General features: G+C 57.6%; 1 protein-coding gene across 1 annotated transcript; it reads left to right on the top strand.

Annotated features, from left to right (window-relative positions):
* The first annotated feature begins 2,936 nt into the window (after window positions 1–2,936).
* Window positions 2,937–21,063, top strand: CERS1 (ceramide synthase 1). Its single transcript, XM_060630710.3, has 7 exons — window positions 2,937–3,316; window positions 5,648–5,807; window positions 10,768–10,948; window positions 12,618–12,779; window positions 13,232–13,379; window positions 13,631–13,740; window positions 20,666–21,063. Exons 1-7 carry the CDS (start codon window positions 3,068–3,070, stop codon window positions 20,706–20,708), a joined length of 1,053 nt encoding a protein of 350 aa, XP_060486693.2. The 5' UTR covers window positions 2,937–3,067; the 3' UTR covers window positions 20,709–21,063.
* The last annotated feature ends 4 nt before the right edge of the window (window positions 21,064–21,067 follow it).

The raw sequence follows: 21,067 nt of genomic DNA, 5'->3' as shown, positions 1-21,067 counted from the left end.
TACCCCCCCCGATCCATGTTTGCTCTGGCCACTTTGGGAGGGACATGTGGGAACCATGGCTCGAAAGGGACGGTCTTGGGCACTGTCACCCAGGGTTTTTCCTGGGGGGGGGAGCCGTGGAGACCAGGGTCTGCGAGCAGCAGGTGCACACCCCTTGAACAGCCACCCTATGATGCTGAGCTACAGGTGGCACAGCCGTGTCTCCCAAGCTCATTTGGCATCCAGGGAAACTGAGGTACAGGGTGGTCACAGCCATTACGAGGGGCATCTGGGCTCAAAACCAGTATCCCGGGGTCGTCTGTAGGTGGTGAGGGAGGTAGGAAGTGCCCCGGCCTCAGTTCAGCCACATGGGGAGGGTATGTGCAGGGAGCAAATCCTCCCCCGCCCTCCACAACCCCACCCAACCATCTACTGCCCTGTGGGGAGTCCTCAGCCGGGACTGAGACCTGCTGCTGCTGGGGCTGTGGGCGTGGGAGGGCACAGTGGCTGAGGCACCGAGCTCTCTACCTGGAGAGAGAAATCCATGGTGAGCACCCTTCCATGAGAGAAAGCCAGGGAATTAGCTGGAATCTCTATCTAGAGAGAGGGAGGTAGGCAAGCAGGGGAGTGGTGTTGGCTGGGCCTCTTAGATGAGGTCACCATTGAGCTGTATCCACCCAAACAGCTGGAAGGAGCTGCCAGGCCAGGTTCCCGGGGGACCAGCATTCATTCAAGGCCGCATGAACAGCCCGTGCAGAGTCCCCGGAGACCGCGCTGGGCTCTGCAAGCTGGACGGGGCTTTGTGCTCTTTGTCCCTAGGTCAGTGTCTGGGCCTCTCCAGGAAGAAGATAAGATACTGGGTTGCCAGAGTCTGGCCTCATCTACCTCAGAGGTGGTGCTTGGTTGCCAGGACGGGACGTAGAGCTCGGGATCCCCAGCAGCAGGGCCCACCCTTGTCCCATCCCTGCCTGGTGAGGAGCTCAGCAGGGGAGGGAAGTGACAGAAGAATCCCCGGGCAGAGGCATCTGTCAGGGGTGGGGAGGGATGGCCTGGGGATGAGCTCCTCGGGCGAGAAGAGGCCTGCCGTCAGGTGGAACAGGGAAGGGGACCCTTAGCAGCCCCTTGTCAGGTCTCAGTTGCCAGCACCAGGAGCCACCTTTCATTTCTGCCCCGCCCCCCACCCGTCGTTGGTGGCCTTCCAGCTGGTCCCGCCAAGATGAAACTCTACACATCTGGGACTGGGCTGGTGGGCGGGGGCGCCTCTCCCATTACTGATGGCTGCCATGGTGACCAGATAGTGCTGGGTGGGAGGGCGGGGGTGGGGGACTTGGAACATCCAGGGCTGCACCACAGGCCCATACAGGGCTCTGGGGACACATATAGTTTTCTGAGCATCCCTGAGTCCTCCTCTGCCTGCTGGGCAAGCTGCAGCTTTAATCATGTCTCTGGCCTCCAGCTGGGCCTTAATACTTGACCAGACCAGGCAGGCCTCATACCTCCCACATGCTGGGCCTGTCTCTTCCTGGTCTGATGGGTGGGACGGACCCCTGCCCACACACAGTGCATGGTCAGGAATAATGAGTAGGAGGTACAGTGAGCAGACTAACAAAAAGATTGATGGGAAAGTCAAGGGTGCACCGAGCAGGTGGCATTTGTAGGTGAAGTCTGAAGGAAGTTACGATCCCTGCTGGCGCCTGGGGGAATAACATTCTAGGCAGCGGGAATAACCAGTTGCAAAGGCCCTCAGGCTGGACTGTAGGGTGGGGGGAGGGCTCCTAGAGGCACAGTGAGGTGGCCAGTGTAGCAAATGGGAGCAAGATGGAAAGGAGAGCATGAGGGTAGGTTGAGTCCCAGCGAGAAGCTGGCTTTTTACTCTGCATGATGGAAGCCATGGAAGGCTGTGAGCAGAGGGAGGACAGCAAGCAGGCTCCTTCTGGTATCTGTGTGGGATAAGCAGGAAGCCAGGATAACGGGCAGGAGCCACTAGGGGGGTTCAGGGCCACAGGAGGCTGTGCATGTACAGAGAGATGACTGAATTCGTAAACATTCAGGGCCAACTGAATGTGTTGCTCAACCGGACGAAGGTTGAGGAGGAGAGACGTGCGCCTCCTCAGTCCTCTCTATTTTCACCCATACACCTGAAGGTCAGGTCAGGCCTCCCACAGGGCCCACACTGATTGTCGCACTCTACATCTTAAAGGCTTTGGGAAGAGGTCCAACGTGGGAGGGAAAGCAGAACACAAGAATGTGGGAACCCTGGAGGGTTGTCAGTGTCAGGAAGGTGATATCCCCAACAGGTGACCTCGATCATGGCCACTGGGGGCTTCAGGCACAGGGCCTGATCAATGGACAGTAGAGTATCACCAGGGGTGTTCCCGATGGAACCAGTAGTCTTGATCCAGCGTCTGAGTCCCAGCACATGAGTGCCCACTCCCTCTGCCTCCCCTGCAGGCCTGTGTTAAACCTGCTGGAGGGGAGGCCTGCCAGGTACTCAGGGTCATGGATAGCAGCAGGTGGCTCTGAGGCCAGGAATGGTGAAATCCGAGGGAGGGACAGGACAGGGCCGGAGAAGCATGCTGGAGGGCCCTGGAAGGAGAATTATTGGCGAAGGGCGGGTGCTCACCGTGCCCCACATCGCGGACACTGAATGGTGGGGTGGGGGGGCCCAGGGTGGGCACGGGGCACTACGGAGCGGGTACCGGGTCCAGGACCGGCGGGCGCCGGGCAGACTCCGTCCCCCGCTGCTCCGCGCCTCGCTTTCCTCCACTGGAAAATGGGCAGGAGCGCGGGCCCGTCTCCAGGACGCATCGCGTCAACGCCGGGTTTTATACGCCCTTGGTCGCCGCCGCCGCCGCCTCTGGGAGACAGAGCACCCTTGCGCCCTCAGGGTCTCGGACGCCGCGACAAGCCCCAAGTCCCCGCCGCCCGCGCCCCCTTCGGGGCGGAGCTTGCGCCGGCCCCGCCCCCCAGCCCCAGCGCTCCGGCCGGCGCGCCCCCGGCCCAGCTGCGGCGCGTGACGCGAGGCGCGCGGCTCCGGCGGCCACCGCGGGCGGGCGCAAGCGGCGGCGGCGGCCGACGAGCGGGCGACATGGCGGCAGCCGGGACGGCGGCGGGGACGGCGGGACCCGAGCCCATGCCGAGCTACGCGCAGCTGGTGCAGCGCGGCTGGGGCAGCGCGCTGGCGGCGGCGCGGGGCTGCGCGGACTGCGGCTGGGGGCTGGCGCGCCGCGGCCTGGCCGAGCACGCGCACCTGGCGCCGCCCGAGCTGCTGCTGCTGGCGCTCGGCGCGCTCGGCTGGACGGCGCTGCGCTCGGCGGCCACCGCGCGCCTCTTTCGGGTCAGTGCCACCGAGGGCCGGGACGTGGGGCCGCGGGCTGGGGGGGCCGGGCTGTTATCGGGGGTCCGGGCCACGGACCCCGGGCCCTCGCGTGCCCCTTTCTGCCTCTACGGGCCGGGTCGCTGGAACGTGGGGCGCCTGCGGCTGGAGGAGCTGGTCCCTTTAGGGCTGAGAGGGGTGGGGGTGGGGTGGATGCGGGGGTGTGGCCGAGCTGTAGGAACGCCGGGCCGTGGGGACCCCCACACGGATGGGGTGTTTGGGATGTAGGGGAACCAGGGCAGACTTAGACCCGTCAGTGCCGGACAAGGCGGCCCCGGGCGGTGGGAGAGCCCGGGCCGCCGCGCGCCCTTTTAGGAGGGCCGAACCCGGGATGGAGGAGCGGAGGACGCGGGCGAGGTGGGCTGAGGGCACTGGAGCCGCCTGCGCCTTGCGCCTCGGGGCCATGCGGAGCGCGCTCGGAACCGGAGAGGGGCCCGAGGTCCTTGGGGCGGCGGAGCCGACTCCTCCGCTGCTACCGGGAAGAGGCCGGAGCTACCCGGTCGTTGCCTCGCGCATGTCTGGAGTCAGCGCCACCCTCCGACGTGGGGAGGCAAAGGCCTGGGCTCCCCGACCACGCCGGTGGTCGCAGTCTTGGGAGGTGGCACGGCCTGGGTCTCCAGGGCTGGACTGGGCTGCCTCCGAGGGGCTGCGTCCGAATTGCCCAGTTTCTAGCGAGTCTGAGGAGGCTACCGCTCCAGTTGGAGAGTGACCCTGTGGGTGACATTGGCGCCTGGCCTCCCTCCCATCCTTAGGGAGGGGTCGCTGCTAGGAGAGCTGCTGGGAAGGCATTTGGGCCCCTAGCTTGGCTGCGACTCCCCCATGGACCGACTGGGGACACCCCGCCCCAATCTGGCTGGAGGTGGCAGGGGGTGCAGGGACAGAGTGCTCGGCGCCAACAAAGGGGCCTTTCTCTACTGGCTGGGAAGAGGCTGGCTCTTGTTAAGTCAAGGATAGGGTGTTGTTTGGCCGCCACTGTCCCCACCACCGTCCCCGTATCACCCACATGGGGAAGAGACCCCAGCCACCACCCTGCTCCAGGGAGGGGAAAGCAGGCACATGTGCCCCTCCACAGGTCAGCCTTGGTCCATATCTGGCTTTGTTGCTCCCCCTATACTTTCCCAATTTCCAGCTGGGAAGTGGGAGATCCGGGAAGTTGAGGGTCAGAGCCCAGGCGGGGCATGTGGTTGGTCTGGGACAACCAGAGTGGAGCCACCTCCCTCCCGGAGGAGCAGGCTTGGCAATGAGGGGGGGCTGGTGGCAAGATCGCAAACACCCTCCCTTTTGGAACCCCCGGAGCTACCGTCAGTCCAGGTGGGACGAGAACAATTCCAGGCTCGCCCTTCCCAAGAAATGGGTGGAGGGGCTGCCCTCTCCTCCAAAGCTCATCTTCTTGGCAGCCGCCTGGTTGCCAGGGGTTACCGAAACTGGCTCCAGCTGTCTCCATGGCAACTGTTGGCGCTCCGGGCCCCCTCAAGCCTCTCCTGGAGGGAAGGGGGCGGGCTTGACCCAGCAGCCCTGGAGCCCCGCCCCCAGGGAGCTTGAGGCCCAGGCTCCCGGACTCCAGGGGATCTGTGCCCCCCTCCTCAATTTCTCCATGCCTCACCACTGCATGACCCCTCTTCCTTCGAGTCCTCCCTGGTGTCCCCCTAGGTCCCTGTGGCTCGGCTCGTGTCTTACCATCTCACTGAACATTCTTTCCTTGCCCTCTCCCCTTTCCCTCTCTGCCCCGTTCCCCACTCCGTCCCTCCACGTTTTCATGCTCTCCCCCAGCTACCCACCCCATCTTCCCCAACCCACTTCTCTCTACCCCCAAATTCTGCCTCCGAGGTACCTCCCATAGGGATCACTTGGGCCTCCGGCCCCATCTCCCTTCTGCCAGATGCCCCCATGCTCACCTCCAGGCTCTCTTCACAGGTTTATCTCCACAGTCCCCTTCATATCTTCTCTTTAACCCCCCTCCCTCCTCCCTGTTATATCCCCAGCGCCCTCTGTGACCCCCAACTCCCCTGGGCTGACCTCATTGGTCTCCCTTGTCTTACACTCACATGTCCCCCTCCTTGCCATCAGGGCTTTCCCTCAGGTCTTCCCTCACCCGCCTCCCCACCCTGCACCGGACAGCTGGGCACTAAGTTTAGCCCTTGGCTGGCACACGTGGGCTCTGGTTACGCTCTAGGCGACTGTGGGTACTGGGCCCGGCCCTCCCCAACACCACCCAGCCTGGAGGGCCCCTGAGCCTGGGTTTCCTGGCCCTGGGCCCCTGGCGCTGATGGCCACCCACCTTCTCACCCGTAGCCCCTGGCCAAGCGGTGTCGCCTCCAGCCTAGAGATGCCGCCAAGATGCCTGAGAGCGCCTGGAAGTTTCTCTTCTACCTGGGTGCCTGGAGCTACAGCGCCTACCTGCTCTTCGGCACCGACTACCCCTTCTTTCACGACCCACCCTCTGTGTTCTACGGTAGGGGCCTTGCCAGATGGAGCAGGGTCGGGGAGGGTTCTGCTCTGCACATGGAGAGGGGTACGTGGGGGAGCCAGACACTCATCACACGTCTCATGCTGGATATCTTCCCCAAGACAAGGCCCCAAGGTAGCCCCAAGACAAGGGTGATCAAGGGGCTTTGGAGACAGGAAAATGACCTCTTTAGACACTGGTCCTATTAGGGCTCAGGGAGGCACAATGAATGAGGTGAGCCCTTGTGTGGGCCCAGGTGGGCATTCCAGGTGTCTGGAACAGCATGTGCAAAGGCCCTGGGGCATGCGTGGGCTTGGTGCACGAGGACAAGAGGAACATAGGAGGAGTTTGAGTTTTCTCCCAAATGAGATGGGTTTGTGAATCATAAAAAGCTTCTGGCTACCATGTGGAGGCAGGAGAGTCTTGGACAAGGAAGAAAGTGGCCCAGTGGGCCTTACGTGGCTTATGTGGCTTTGACCAGCTTGGCAGAGAGACAACGATGGTGTGAAATGGCTGCAGCCGTTGATTGGGTCAGATATAAGGGTTGTCAAGGCCTGAGCTTGGTGGCACAGGCAGGAAGGTGACGGCAGTGCCCTTTATTGTCAACAGGCAGCCTGTTACAGAAAACCCTGTGACGGGGATGTCAGGATTTCTCTATTCCTGTGCTGACCACCCGGGCTGTGTACCAGGGACACACATGGACATGTTTCCTGCCGTGTGACACAAACAGTTTCAGAAGGCTCCTGGTGGCACCAAGCCCCACGCTCCCATCAGAGGGCTGGGCACAGAGCTGCTGTGTTTCGGTGTCCTGGTGACAAGCCTGTCTTGGTGGGACCATGTCACCCACGTGGCCATTCTTATGAATCCCTAGAGGGCAGGTTTTAGCCGTCATTCAATTTTTCCTTTATGTGAAGGAACCACAATGGAACTGTCTCAGTTTCAGGCCTGGAGCTTTTTCTGGCTTTTTCTTACAAATTATGCTGTGATCACATGCTTGCAGGTTAGCTGCTTATTCGCATGTGCGTTTAGCGGGCGCCTACTGTGTACCCGGCACTGTGCTGACACGGCTGTGAGCACAAAAGCTCCCAGCCTTGATGTCTTGTAATGCCAGTGAAATGCGAAATCTGTGAACAGCCTGATGAGAAGACTTGGGGGAAAGGGGGGGGGGGGGGGAGGGAGAATTTTCTGCAGGGGTGAGGATGGCCTCCCCAAAAGTGACTTCTGAATGGGGACCTGGAGGTGCCTAGAGCCGATCAGAACTGCACTGGCCACTGCGGGATGGGCACACTCCTGGCAGATCAGAGCAGCGAGGAGCCCCCCAAGACAGGGGGTACTTCCCGGAGGGAGCAGAGGGGGGTTTTGACAGGCCCAGATGAGCAGGGGAATGAGGGCAGGAGCCAGGGCACAGAGGGGCTCTGCCCAGAATGAGAGAGAAGTGGCTGATTTGAGAAATGGTTTGAAGGTGGAACTGGTAGGATTCTTTGCCAAGCCCGAGGCTGGGGTGAGCAAGGAGAGTGGGGAGGACTCCAGGGGCTGGGATCTGGAGCGGAGGTTGGTGTGTATGTGTGTGTGGGGGAGGTGGGGGGGGGGGTTCAGGGAGAGCAGGAGCTGGGTTTGGGACACCCAGGAGCTGCTCCCAGAGGCCAGAGAGGGGGAATGTGGCGGGGGTGACACCAGAGCAGCAGGTGGATGTGAACGTGGAGAGCAGGCTGGCAGTCCGTGAACGGAGCCCGGCCCCCGAGGGCGCGGAGGTGCAGACAGAGTCTGAATGATGAATCGTATTTGTGCCCCCCCCACCACCACCACCCTGCCTCAGACCTAGAGCTTGAAGCTGGAGGGGGACGCTCACCCATGGTAAAAGTCCTGCCAGCGTGATAGGTGGAAAACTCGGTGTCCTGTTTCCACAGTGAGCTCTGTGCATTGAGGCGCCTCCACGTTCCTTCCTTCTTTTTTTTTTTTTTTTCATGTTTATTTATTTATTTTGAGAGACAGAGAGGGAGAGCATGAGTAGGGGAGGGGCAGAAAGCGAGACGGAGAGAGAATCCCAAGCAGGCTCCACGCTGTCGAGCACAGAGCCCGGCACGGGGCTCGATCTCACGAACCTTGAGATCATGACCCTGAGCCGAAATCAAGAGTCAGATGCTTAACTGACTGAGCCATCCAGACGCCCCGACATCCCTTCCTTCTAAAGAGGGACAGAAGCACCCGGCGGCTGTGTGTGTTGGGGGGCCTCCACTGCCTGCAGCATTCCCACGTGGCCGAGGACAGAACTCGGAGGGAGGGCCCTGCCACAAGTGTGGGTTTTGCTGTCAAGCTTTGGGGAGCCCCCAGACCTGGCAAAGTGGTGGGAGGAGATCTAATCCACCGATGGGGGAGGGGTGGCTGCATTTTTTGTTATTAGGTAAAATATACGTGACATAAAATTAACTAAAATTCGCCCGTCACAAGTAATGCATGAGTCCACTTATACAGGGTCCTGGAGTAGCCAGATTCACAAAGACAGGAAGTGGACCGGTGGGTGCCAGGGCTGGGGGAGGGGACGGGGAGCGGGTGTTCAGTGGGGACAGTTTCAGTTTTCCAAGATGAAAAGAGTTCTGGGGATTGGCTGGAGTCTTTTTTTTTTTTTTTTTTTTTTTTAAATTTTTTTTTTTCAACGTTTTTTATTTATTTTTGGGACAGAGAGAGACAGAGCATGAACGGGGGAGGGGCAGAGAGAGAGAGGGAGACACAGAATCGGAAACAGGCTCCAGGCTCCGAGCCATCAGCCCAGAGCCTGACGCGGGGCTCGAACTCACAGACCGCGAGATCGTGACCTGGCTGAAGTCGGACACTTAACCGACTGCGCCACCCAGGCGCCCCTTGGCTGGAGTCTTATAACATGAAAGGAGTTCACACATAACAGTGTGAACATATGAATGCTACTGAACTTAAAAATGGCTCAGATGGCAATGCTTATGTTGCATGTGTTTTATCATAGTTTAAACAAATTCACCATTTGGGGGCGCTCAGGTCGCTCAGTCGGTTAAGCTTCCCACTTCGGCTCCTGTCATGATCTCGCGGGTTTGTGGGTTTGAGCCCTACATCGGGACCTCTGCTGTCAGCACAGAGCCTGCTTCGGATCCTCTGTCCCTCTCTCTCTGCCCCTCCCCTGCTTGCGTGTGCGCTCTCTCTCTCTCTCTCAAAAATAAATAAACATTAAAAAAAATACAATTTAAAAATTCACCATTTTATTTTATTTTTTTTTTTAATTTTTTTTTTTTTTCAACGTTTTTTATTTATTTTTGGGACAGAGAGAGACAGAGCATGAACGGGGGAGGGGCAGAGAGAGAGGGAGACACAGAGTCGGAAACAGGCTCCAGGCTCCGAGCCATCAGCCCAGAGCCTGACGCGGGGCTCGAACTCACGGACCGCGAGATCGTGACCTGGCTGAAGTCGGACGCTTAACCGACTGCGCCACCCAGGCGCCCCAAAAATTCACCATTTTAAAGTGAACAGTTCAGAGGCATTTAGTGCATTCCCCATCTTGTGCCACCATCACCTCTGTCTAGTTCCAGAACATTTCCATCACGCCAGAAGAGACCCTGTCCCCATGAGCAGCACTCCCTCCCCGGCCCCTGGCACCCCCGAATCTGCTTTCTGTCTCTACGGAGTCTCCTGTTCTGGACGTTTCATACACATGGGATTGTGCGTCACGTGACCTCTTGTGTCTGGCTTCTTTCACTCAGCCTCTTGTTTTTGACGTTCATCCACACGGTCGTGTGTGCCAGCGCATCGCTCCTTTCTAGAAACGGCTGAGTGATGTTCCGTCGTGTGGCCGGACCACGTTTTGCTCACCCCCTCACTAGTTGACAGGCACTCTGGGTTGCTTCCACCTTTTGGGGATTGTGAACAGTGCCGCTGTGGATGCGCGTGTACACGGAGCCCTGGTTTTCGTTCCCTTGAGCACATACCAGGCGTGGACTCGCTGGGTGACGGAGCTTGTGTGTTCACGGCTGTTGAAGCCGCTATGGGGAGTGGAGAGTCGGGAACAGGCTCTGGAAGGTCAGGGGGAGCTGGGGCGGAGCCGGGCGGGAGGCAGCGGTGCCCGGCCCAGGGTCAGGGTGGCGAGGGCAGAGGAAGTGAGCAGAGGTATGGATGGAAGGGGGCCCTGGATGGGGGTCCAAGTGGATCCCGGGTGCATAAGAGGTCAAGGCACAGACGAAGAATTGTCACTGAGGCGAGGGCACTGAGTATTTTTAGGGGACGGCCAGGCTTCCGGGGAACATGAGGGTCTGGTTCCAGGTCTGTGAGGCTGGGGGACAGGAGGCCCCGGATGGAGCCCAAGGAGGCCGTTTTAGGGAGTGGCCAGAGAACAAGACACAGTCCAGAGAAGTCCAGGTCAACGCAGACAGAGCCCTCTTGGGGAGGAAGTAGAGGTGACGGGGAGAGCTGAGGGGTCAGTGTCACCGGGAGGGTGTGAAGCCTGCATATGGGTGGGCACAGGTGCCAGGAGGAATGGGGGTGGCTGCAGGAGCCGGTGAAGGGGAGTCACAACCCACCTGGTGGGACAGTCCGTACTCATGGCATTGGCAGGTCCGATTTCTGCCTCAGCCGTCCCGCCCAGCATGGAGAGGCAGGGGGCAGCCTCCATCCGGCTGGGATTGGAGAGCCCAGGCCAGGGGCATCGGGGCTGGCTCAGGAGAGCCCGATGAGTAAGAGAAGACAGGAAGGGGGGCCAAGCCAGAGTTGGAAATCCTGCAAGGGACAGATTTCAGGGGTAGGAGCACCTTTTTCTATAAATCTAGAGCTGTTCCGAAAAATAACAGCTATTCGTAAAAAATAACGGGTAGAGAAGGAGAACAGAAAACCGGCAACCAGGACACCTGCAGAAATGGGTGGCATGCCCTGGCTTGTGGAGGACGCACCCCAGCTTGAGGCGTCCTGGAGGCCCTGTAAGTCCCTGCCAACACAGTCCTGCTATCCCCAGACTGGACGTCGGGCATGGCGGTACCACGGGACATCGCAGCCGCCTACCTGCTGCAGGGAAGCTTTTACGGCCATTCCATCTATGCCACGCTGTACATGGACGCCTGGCGCAAGGACTCAGTGGTCATGCTCGTCCACCATGTGGTCACCCTGGTCCTCATCGTCTCCTCCTATGCCTTCCGGTGAGTCCGGGAGCAGGCAGGAGGGCACAGGGCACAGCATGAGCACAGAGAGGAGGCTGGCATGGGGCACAGGCTACTGACCGTAGGGGAAGGGGGCCACGGTGAGTATCCGCGGGGGGAGGGGTGGTTATGAAGAGAGATTCCAGAGGGACGGGGTATATCAAGTGCAGAGAACCCCCCACTCTGCTCATCCCCCCACCCATCCCCCTCCAACCCCACGGCAGCCTTGGCCGGGTCACGTAGCAAGTGTTTCCTGGCCGCCTGCCACGCACGGGTGTGCATGGTGCAGCTATGAACACGAGAGACCGACCCTGGCATTCTAGAGCCACTGCAGCCAGCACATGTGGCCCCTGAGTGCTTCAGATGTAGCCTATCCGTACTTCAACACGCATAGGTGTAAAATCCCACGCAATTTCAAAGGCAAAGGAGAGTGAATATACGTGGCCAATGCTTTTGCTGTACCAACCGCATGTTAAGATGACAATATTTTGGATGTACTGAGTTCATTAGCATATAGCATTAAAATTAATTTTTATCTCTTCTTCTTTACTGGTATGTGTGGTTTGTTTTTTGTTTTGTTTTTTTTTAATGTGGCTGCTAGACAATCTAAAATAACAGACGGTTCACGTCCTCTTCCTATTGGACTAGCTGATCTAGCTACACTCTCCAGTACGGGAGCTGCTGGCCACTCGGGCCTATTTCAGCTTTAATTACACGGAAGTAAAGTCGTATATTCTGTTCAGCCACACCAGCCACATTTCCGCTGCTCAGTGGTCACATGTGGCTGATGGCTCTCGTATTAGACAAGGCAGGTTTAGAACATGCCTCTCATTTTAGAAAATTCTATCAGCACTGCTGTAGAGTAGAATCCGATGATAAAACCCAAGCAAACAAATGAGAAAAGAACTCGAGAGTTTGTTTAAAAGTGATACCTGTGAAGAAAAATCAAGTCCGGAGATCAGGGCCGCAGGGGTGGTGAGGTACAGATGGGTGGCTGGGTGACAGGTGAGCCAAGACTGAAGGGAGGTGAAGGAAGGCTCCACGAACACTGGGGAGGTACACGTTAGGGGATGGTGACAGCATGTGCAAAGGGCCTGCGGCACATGAGCTGTCAAGAGGGCAGAGTGAAAGAGCCCAAGCCACACCAGGCTGAATTCAGGCCCAGTGGCCCAAGCAGCTGTAAGGTGGAATGCTGAGGAGGGATAGTGGGACTGCCTTCAGGCTCCTTCAGAGCCTAGTGCCGACTTGGCCTTTCCTGGGCAAGTCTGCAGCTTGCAGCAGTGTTCAGGTTAAACAAACAAAAAACCTAGGAGTGTTAGCATGGCAGTGATGTTTAAGGTGAGGGAAAAACTTGTGGGGGATCTGGATACAAAATGGCCCAGGCCGCTGAGGGTCAGGGGTCCCAGAGATGAGACGGGACAGACAACTTCCAGGGAGGCTCCTAGGTCACCTGGGGACAGTGAGACAGGGAGGGTGCAGATGGGGCTGCGGAGGGGCAGGTAAAGCTTGGGTGTTGCCACTGACCTGGCCAGTGGCAGGAATGGGCAAGTCACGTGGGCCAGGGAGGACAGCTTCGAAGGGGCCTACAGGAAGCTTGGGGTGCAGCCTCGCTGCAGGGCAAGGGTCCCCAGTGTAACCCGCTCTCTCCTGTCCCACTTCCTCCCCCCAGGTACCACAATGTGGGCATCCTCGTGCTCTTCCTGCATGACATTAGCGACGTGCAGCTGGAATTTACCAAGCTCAATGTCTACTTCAAGTCTCGCGGAGGCTCCCACCACAGGCTCCATGCGCTGGCCTCCGACCTGGGCTGCCTCAGCTTCTGCCTCAGCTGGTGAGTGGGGGGGCAGGGAAGGAGGCGGAGCTGGCGGGAAGGGGCGGGGCCAGGCAGGGGAGGAGGTGGGGCTGGCGAGGAGGGGCGGGGCACTCGGGAGGAGGTGGGGCTGGCGAGAAGGGGCGGGGCACTCAGGGGAGGAGGTGGGTCTTGTGGGAAGGGGTGAGGCCAAGCGGGGAAGGAGGTGGGGCTGGTGAGGTGGGCAGGGCCTCCCGGATGGGAGAGCCACGGGATTGGGGGGGGGGGGGACGGAAGCAGGGCAGAATCAGGATTGGGCCGGAAAGGACAGAGCGGGAATGGAGACGGATGGGCAGGGGTGGGCGAGGAGACAGGGGTGGGTAGGGATGTGCAGGGACAGGTGGACGAGTCCAGATGGGACAGCACAGGGGCCGAGTGGGGCAACCCTCCCCCTCTCCCAGACAGCTTCCCCCACCCACCCCTCCCCGCTGCAGGTTCTGGTTCCGCCTCTACTGGTTCCCGCTCAAGGTTCTGTACGCCACGTGTCACTGCAGCCTGCGCTCAGTGCCTGACATCCCCTTCTACTTCTTCTTCAATGCGCTCCTTCTGTTGCTCACCCTCATGAACCTCTACTGGTTCCTGGTGAGTCGGAGCCCCCAGCTCCTTGCCCACCGGCTGCCCCTCAGTTGGTAGTCCTGTCCTGGCCCCCCGGCCCCAAGCAGTGGTCCAGGCACAGGCCGTTCTCGGGCACACCCGGGGCGGGGCATATTCGGCAGCAGGAACGGCACCGGCACGTGCGCTGGGCTGGTGGCCCCGGAGCGCGCGGCCTCTAGGAGGGCAGCAGGATCAGGGCAGAAGTGGCTTTTTCTCACCGGTGCCTCCCCCTCCCACAGTACATCGTGGCCTTTGCTGCCAAGGTGCTGACGGGCCAGGTACGCGAACTGAAGGACGTCCGGGAATACGACGCGGCAGAGGCCCAGAGCCCCAAGGCCAGCAAAGCTGAGTGAGTGTGGAGGGGCCGCCGCCCCGGTTCATTCCTTTAGCCACGTCTGTCCGGCCCCGCGCTCTGTGGGCCGGCCCCGGAGACAAGGCAGCGGATGATGTCGCCACGCCACGGACGCTGCATCCAAAAGAGCCTGCATCCAAAAGAGACTGTAATAAAGGCATGGATGATGTAGCAACAGAGTTAGATGCTGTAAGGACAGGCAGGAAGTGCGTAGACAGGTGTGGGGGTGGGGGCAGACTGGCGAAAGGCAAGAATCGGGGTAGGAGCCGTGAGGCCAAGCTGAGGAGCTGGTCCAGTGGGTGAGCAACCATTAGCCAGGCCAGAGAGTGACCTCTAAGCAGGTGGCAGTGGAGGTGGGGACGCGGGGGTGCCATGGTGGCCCAGAGAGCCCCCACTCTGTCCATGTTGACTCTTCCCGGCCTTGAGGTCCAGCAGGGCAGCCCAGTGGTCAGCCAAGCAGGAGGTAAGGCTGGGGGCTCAGGCCCTAGGAGTCCTAGGGAAGGAGGAAAAAGGGGGGTCCTCATCAAGCATCATGGAGGTAGGCCCCCAGGACTCACCAGCCCCAGGTTGTAAGCCAGATGGTATATTCAAAGCCCCTAGCCTGGAGGGGCCCCAGGAGTGAATGGAGGCAGGTTTGGGTGGCCAGCAGAGTCTAGGGTGCACGGCGCCCCGGAGACAACACGAGGAGGGTTTGAGCAGCAGCGAGGTCGGAGGCTCCCGACGACTCACAAGGCACTGAGCCAGTGGCCCCTGTGACTTGGCTGCTGGAGGCCTCATCAGTGAACGGCCTGGGAAAGGTGGTTTCAGGGAAGCAGTGGGCTCAGAGCTCGATGAGATAGGTCAGAACGGGCAGTGAGGAGGGTGAGAGAAGCAGAGATTTAAAACATCTCCTTGGAGTTCAGAGGCAGGGGAGCAGAGAACTGGAGGATTAGCAGAGCGGAGAGCTGAATCAGAGGAGGGCTCTGTGGCTGGTTCACATGAATAAAAGCACTTTGCACCCTCAAAGCAGGAGACTACAAGTGGGGACTGCTAAGGCCAAAAAGCTGGCACCCAGGGCAGAGAGGGACCAGACAGGTGAGCAGGGGTCACAGACATGAGAGGCTGGGCAGCAGGTGTGGTCTCCCCAGCTGGATTGTGTGTGGGCCTGTTGGCCAAGGTGACTGATCATCACGAGGCCGTCACTGTCATCGGGGCATGTGGGCACAGGGGCCATAGTGGGAGGAGGAGAGTGACCAGATCCCAACTGTGCTGTTTTAGGCGAAACAAATAAAAAGAAACAAAGACAATCCAAGACTTCAGGGCTGTGTGCACTGCCAGAGGGGGATTAAGAGTCTAGTTTGGGGGATGTTAGATCGTCCAATGTCCAGGGAACATGAATTGGCCATTCCACAAAGACTTCAGTGAGGTCTCGCCGAAGAGTCTGACCAACCCTCAGAGGCTTCCAGAAAAAGCAACAGCTAAAGAGAACTCCAGGGGTGGGAGAGGGGAGCACCTGCTTGGCCAAAACTAAAAACCCGAAAGATCTTCCTGCTGTAAACTAGTGAACTCCTGGTGGAGATGTCCTTGCAATGCAGAGCCCAAGGCAAAGAGCAGGCCAGACCACCCAGCCCTGCTCAGTGCTGCCCCCTCCTCTGTCTGGCCTGCGAATGCCCAGCCAGAATGTGCGTTGAGGAGCTGGCACCTGGCCAGCATTTCCAGTAGGATGAAAGTACAAACTCCGTGCACAAATGGCAGGGCATACCAGGGAACACGCTGCCACGATCGACCCCATGGGCATCACGAGCAGAAGAACCAAGTTCCCCAAGGTTGGCTAGAGTTAGCTCAGTTGGGTATAAAATGGAATGGGCTAAAAAGCAAGGAGCATGTGGAACGTGCTACAGAAAAGTGGTCAGGACGCCTCCAAACCATCAGGTCATGGAAAACAAGGAGGCTGAGGAACTGTCCCAGATCAGAGGAGACTAAGAAGACACGGTGACTGAATGCCGTGTGGGATCATGGACCAGAAAAAGGACATCCGTGGAAAAACTGGCAAAATCCAAATAAGGCCTACACTTAGTTCACAGCACTGTCCCAGCCGTGGTTTCCTAGTGTGACAAATACACTGTGGAGGTGTAAGACGGTAGCATTCAGGGAGGCTGGGTGAGGGCTACACCCGAGCCCCCTGTACTGTCTTTGCAACATCTCTGCCAATCTACAATTATCCGAAAATAAAAATCTTACTAAGAAAAACAAAAGGCGTGAAAAACCATCACAAATGACGTTGGATGTCATTTTACGTTGCCGGGGCCCTCGTAACAAAGTACCACACGTTGGGGGAGCTTTAAAACAACCAAAATTTATCCCTCACGGTTCTGGAGACCAGAAGTCTAAAATTGCCAGCAGGGCCGTGCTCCCTCTGACGTCTCTAGCAGAGGATCCTTCCGTGTCTCTTCCAGCTTCTGGGGACTCCGGGTGTTTCTCTGCATCACCCCAATCTCCATTTTCTGTCTTCGCATGACCTTCTCCTCTCTGGCTCTCCTCTCTTGTAAGGACACTTGTCCTTGGATTTAGGGCCCACCCTAAAGCCAGGATGAGGTCATCCCAGATCCCTTCACTTACATCTGCAGAGACCTTCTTTTCCAAATAAAGTCACATTCACAGGTGCCAGAGATTAGGATGTGGGCGTACCTTTTTGGGGACCACTCCTCGCCCTGCTGTGCGTGTTAAGACTCGTACAATTAGATACAGCTGAAGAGAGAATCGCTAACTGAAAAGCTGTGAACAAGTGGCCCAGAAGACAGCGAAAGCAGTTGGAAAAAATGACAGCTAGAATTCTAAGAATCCCCTGGGCTAGCTGAGTCCTCACAGGAGAACAGAGAGAGACCGTATGAGAAGATGTAACGAGGAGCATTTTCCAGATGTAAAGATGTAAACCGTAAAGAGGACGAATAAAAAGACATCCAGGCCTCAAACACACCACGGTGAAAAATGCAAAACAGCCACAGAAAAGATGGCCAATGAACCGTAACACTAACAGCAGCGAGGGACGCTGGACGACCGTGGAGGAAACTAGCATGTCAAACGCTGAAGCAACTGGGAATTTCACACGAATTTTTTTTTTTTTTGAGAGAGAGAGAGCGCGAGTGCATGCTCATGAGTGGGGGAGGGGCAGAAGGAGAGGGAGAATCTCAAGCAGGCTCCGCCCTGTCAGCGCAGAGCCCAACGTGGGGCTCGGTCCCACGAACCCTGAGATGAGAACCTGGACCGACATCAAGAGTCGGGCGCTTAACTGAGCCACCCAGGTGCCCCCTTCATACACAGTTTTGACAGCATTTGCTCGAGGACGCCTGGCTGGCTCAGCCAGTGGAGCACACGACTCTTGACCTCAGGGTCATGAGTTTGAGCCCCTCTTTGAATATAGAGTTTACTTTTAAAAATGAATAAAATCTTGGGGCGCCTGGGTGGCTCGGTCGGTTAAGCGGCCGACTTCGGCTCAGGTCATGATCTCGCGGTCCGTGAGTTCGAGCCCCGCGTCGGGCTCTGTGCTGACAGCTCAGAGCCTGGAGCCTGTTTCGGATTCTGTGTCTCCCTCTCTCTGACCCTCCCCTGTTCATGCTCTGTCTTTCTCTGTCTCAAAAATAAATAAACGTTAAAAAAAAAAATTAAAAAAAAAATGAATAAAATCTTTAAATAAAAACAATTACTCCAGAGACAGGACACCCACAAGAACGAAACCTATGAAAATGTACCATGCATAGTTCTCGATGGGTATATTTCAGAAAACAGAAACACTATCCCAAGAGGCAGATCAGCAGATGAAATGATACATACCTGGGTGAAAAATTTTAAATGCCTAATTTGATATTTAAAGAGAGTGAGGGGCGCCTGGGTGGCTCAGTCGGTTGAGCGACCGACTTCGGCTCAGGTCATGATCTCACGGTTTGTGAGTTCGGGCCCCGCGTCGGGCTCTGCGCTGACAGCTCGGAGCCTGGAGCCTGCTTCCCAGTCTGTGTCTCCTTTGCTCTCTGCCCCTCCCCCACTCATGCTGTGTCTCTGTCTCAGAAATAAATAAACGTAAAAAAAAAAAAAAAATATTAAAAAAAAAAAGTGAGGCCTGATGTAGTAAATATCAAAACGGGGTTGGGGCCTTTGCACTTGGCAGGAGGGTGGGGTTTACCGTTAGCAGATAGTAAATACTTCTGTTAATGCTATTGGGGCATAGAGGGCAGCCCGGAAACAAAACAAAACAAAACAAAACAGGTACAACAAAATAAATGCAAAAAAGAAGGTTAGTGAAAGCAGGATAAGTAATGCAAAAGAAGAGGGTAGAATCCCAAATATCACGCATCCAAATACGCATACGCATGAAATAATCATAATGGTTGCAAGACTTTTTTTTTCTTTCAATATCCACCTCTATACTGGTTAAAAGACTTCAAGTCCAGAGTACATGAAAGTTGCGAGTAAAAGGATGGGACAAGAAATTCAGGTGGCATTCTTGATCTGGAACATTCCACAGTGTACAACCCAGAATCTCCACTTGAGGGGACTGAGGGAAGTGGTCTGGGCTCACAAGCCACCCAGAAGCAGGGTGAACAGATGTCCTTTTGAAGCACAGGGCAGTTCTCACAACTGACCAAACCCAGCCCCCGGGGGAAATCTCAAGCACTCAGAACCAGGATTGTGCAGGCTGCACGGACAAAAATGCAGTGAGGTTTGAGAACAGCAAGGAATGACGACGGGGACCACTTTTAATTCGGAGCTGCAAAAACAAAACGTGCCAGCGAGGTAGCACCACCCCCGTCCTCACTGTGCTTGGCCTCATTCTCTCTCTCTTCTCACCCCTTCCCCCTCCCAGAGCCCCTGGTCATCTGGTGGGGACTTACACAGCTCAAGTGCCCCTCACCCAGCCCCTCAGTCTGAAGCCCCCGTCATCGCCTCAGGCTCTGCCCGGATCACCAGCCATGGGGGGGGGGGGGCCTCCTCACCCCACACTCGCTCTGCTGACCTGCCCCACGGTACCCACCACCATTTCCTTGCTGGCCTTCCCCCCCCTCCCAGGCCCCTTTCATTTCATTCACCCCAACTTCCAAGTTTCTCTCCCAGCTCACGGTGCTCCTCTGTGCACCAATCTCCGTCTCCAGGTCTGCTTGACATCCCTAGCATCTTTGAAAACATCCGGAACCGGCCCCCATTCCCACCCCAAACATCCTCTCCGGAATAGTTTTTCCATTGCGGTTGAAGGAAACTCAGGGTGAAGACCTGGCCAAGCCCTAGGGAGTTCCCTCACTCCCTCTCTTCCTTACCTCTGAGGAAACATCCAGAATCCACCCGAGACGCTGCCTGCCCTCATTCATCACCCTCCAGCTTCCACCCTTGTTCTGATTCTTTTTTCCCCATAGTGGTGCAATGAACCTGAAAAGCATAAATCTGACATCATAGAGAAGCCACACATCCCCCCCAAAATACTGACACTAGTTTTGAGGGGGAGGGGTGCTTGGAAGCTTGTACAGAAAAATAGACCAGCATCATTGGGAAAGTTCTGATAAAAAGGCACGTGTGAGGGTACCCATCCTTGAAGGTATTAAACATAATATATAGAAACCGAAACAGAGCTGAGTCCATAAATAGAATAGACTCTAGTCCTAAAGATCACTGGGAGGCAGGAGCTGTCAGAATACTTGGTAACCATCTGGAGAAGAGCAAACCTTCGTGGGATCTCGAATCAGCCCGAGGGCAAACTCCCCACGGATCAGATATCGCGGCCAAGCAGAGGCTGTGAAATGAAACCAGAGCCCGAAAGGGAGATTGTGTCGTCTAGCAGTTGAACTACGAGAACAGTCCAGAAGCTGGGAACCCCACCTCTGCTCTGCTCTGCTCTGCTCAGGGAGCCAGCAGGCAAAGCCAGAAGAGCAAGGGCAGATGGGAGGCCCACATAGGGCTCATCTATAAACTCACAGATCAAGGGCCCCTGCCCGTTGCAGAGAGAGAAAGAGAGAGAGCCAACCACGGGAAAGGGGGCAGAGGATGGGATGCGTGCTCCCAGGAAGGGAATCCAGTGGGTCTAGCCCAAGGGAAGAATGGATCGAAGTGACTGAGTTCGGGTCCAGTGTAGATCCTTACATGAAAGGGTCTCTGAGCTAGATTGCTCTGCAAAGTGAGGGGATGGCGATACCCCTGTAGGCTAGTATCTGTGAGACACCAGCAAGACTTGTGTAAAGCACTACACAGAAGCAAGACCCCGAGGCCGAGTCGCAGCAGCGGCTCAGGCACACTGCGAGTTTTCTATTCTTTCTGATGTCTGGATCGTGAGAATATATTACCAGCTCAAGAAACTTGATACATTTGTATGTAAACGAGAAGGTGGAATCCACTTCTGCGGAGACAGACCATGTGCAAAGACAGGAAGGGCTCGCCTAAGTGGGAAAAGGAATAGGCAATACCATGACCATTAAGCCACAGTAAGATGCGGTTTCCGCACCAGCAGGCACCAAGGAGCAGGGGCAGAAACCCTTGTTGAATCTGGTAAGATGGTCGTGGGCAGACCCCCAGTGCCCAGGTCCCCTCCCAGTCGGAACCCCAGAGACCTGCCACTGATACAGGCAGGGGAAATGGAATTTACAGAGAGCAGTGGGGCACACGGGAGCGATTTCGGCGTTGCGTTTTTGGAAAATTAAGGTGCAGAAGACGGAAGTCAGGCGGAGGGCTTTTACTTTCCAGCGGCCGGGCTGTGGATGGCTCAGGAGGGAGGAGAGAGGAGGGTTTACGCCATGCCCAGTGGGCGGAAGGCAAGGTCTTCTGGCCCTGTGGGAAGGGAAGAAGGACCCAGGTGAGCCCCCGCCGCCGGGTAGGAAAAAGAGAAGTGGAGGGCAAGGCAGTCGGGACAGGGCAGTATGTGGGGCATGGGGCCCGGGGCTAACCGCGGCCCGGTTCTGGCCTCTAGGAAGCCGCTGAGGAATGGCCTGGTGAGAGACAAGCGCTTCTGAACTCCTCGACCGCCTTCGCATCCCCTAGGACCCAGCCCCGCCCGACCACGCGCCCCCCTCCAGGGACCGACCACGCCCCTCCCTCGGGACTCTGGCTCCGTCCAGCTCCGCCCCACCTGGGCCCTGGCCACTGCCCGTCACCTCCCCCTGGACCCCTGCCCGGCACCCCCGAGACCCCGCCCCCGGGGGTCTACCTTCGTCGGGCTTCAGAACCGCGGCCACGTCCCCCGGGACCCTGACCCCGCCCAGCCCCAGACCTCTGTCCTGGCCCCTCCAGGGACCTCGGCCCCGCCCCCCAGCCTGCAGGTCGGGGGAGTCCGGAGGCCCCTGAGCACTCGTCCGGCCGCCGCCAGCGAGGA

Source organism: Panthera onca, chromosome A2, assembly GCF_046562875.1.
Source record: "Panthera onca isolate mPanOnc1 chromosome A2, mPanOnc1 haplotype 2, whole genome shotgun sequence".
In the NCBI taxonomy this organism is placed as follows: Eukaryota; Metazoa; Chordata; class Mammalia; order Carnivora; family Felidae; genus Panthera; species Panthera onca.
This window is presented reverse-complemented; position numbering and strand designations above follow the sequence as displayed.

Bases quoted from the DNA above. Each gene is read 5' to 3' on its own strand.
- CERS1 (XM_060630710.3), top strand. From the start codon at position 3,068: ATGGCGGCAGCCGGGACGGCGGCGGGGACGGCGGGACCCGAGCCCATG. The intron at 10,949-12,617 runs GTGAGTCCGGGA...TCCTCCCCCCAG, and splicing joins GTCTCCTCCTATGCCTTCCG to GTACCACAATGTGGGCATCC. The intron at 13,380-13,630 runs GTGAGTCGGAGC...CCCCTCCCACAG, and splicing joins TGAACCTCTACTGGTTCCTG to TACATCGTGGCCTTTGCTGC.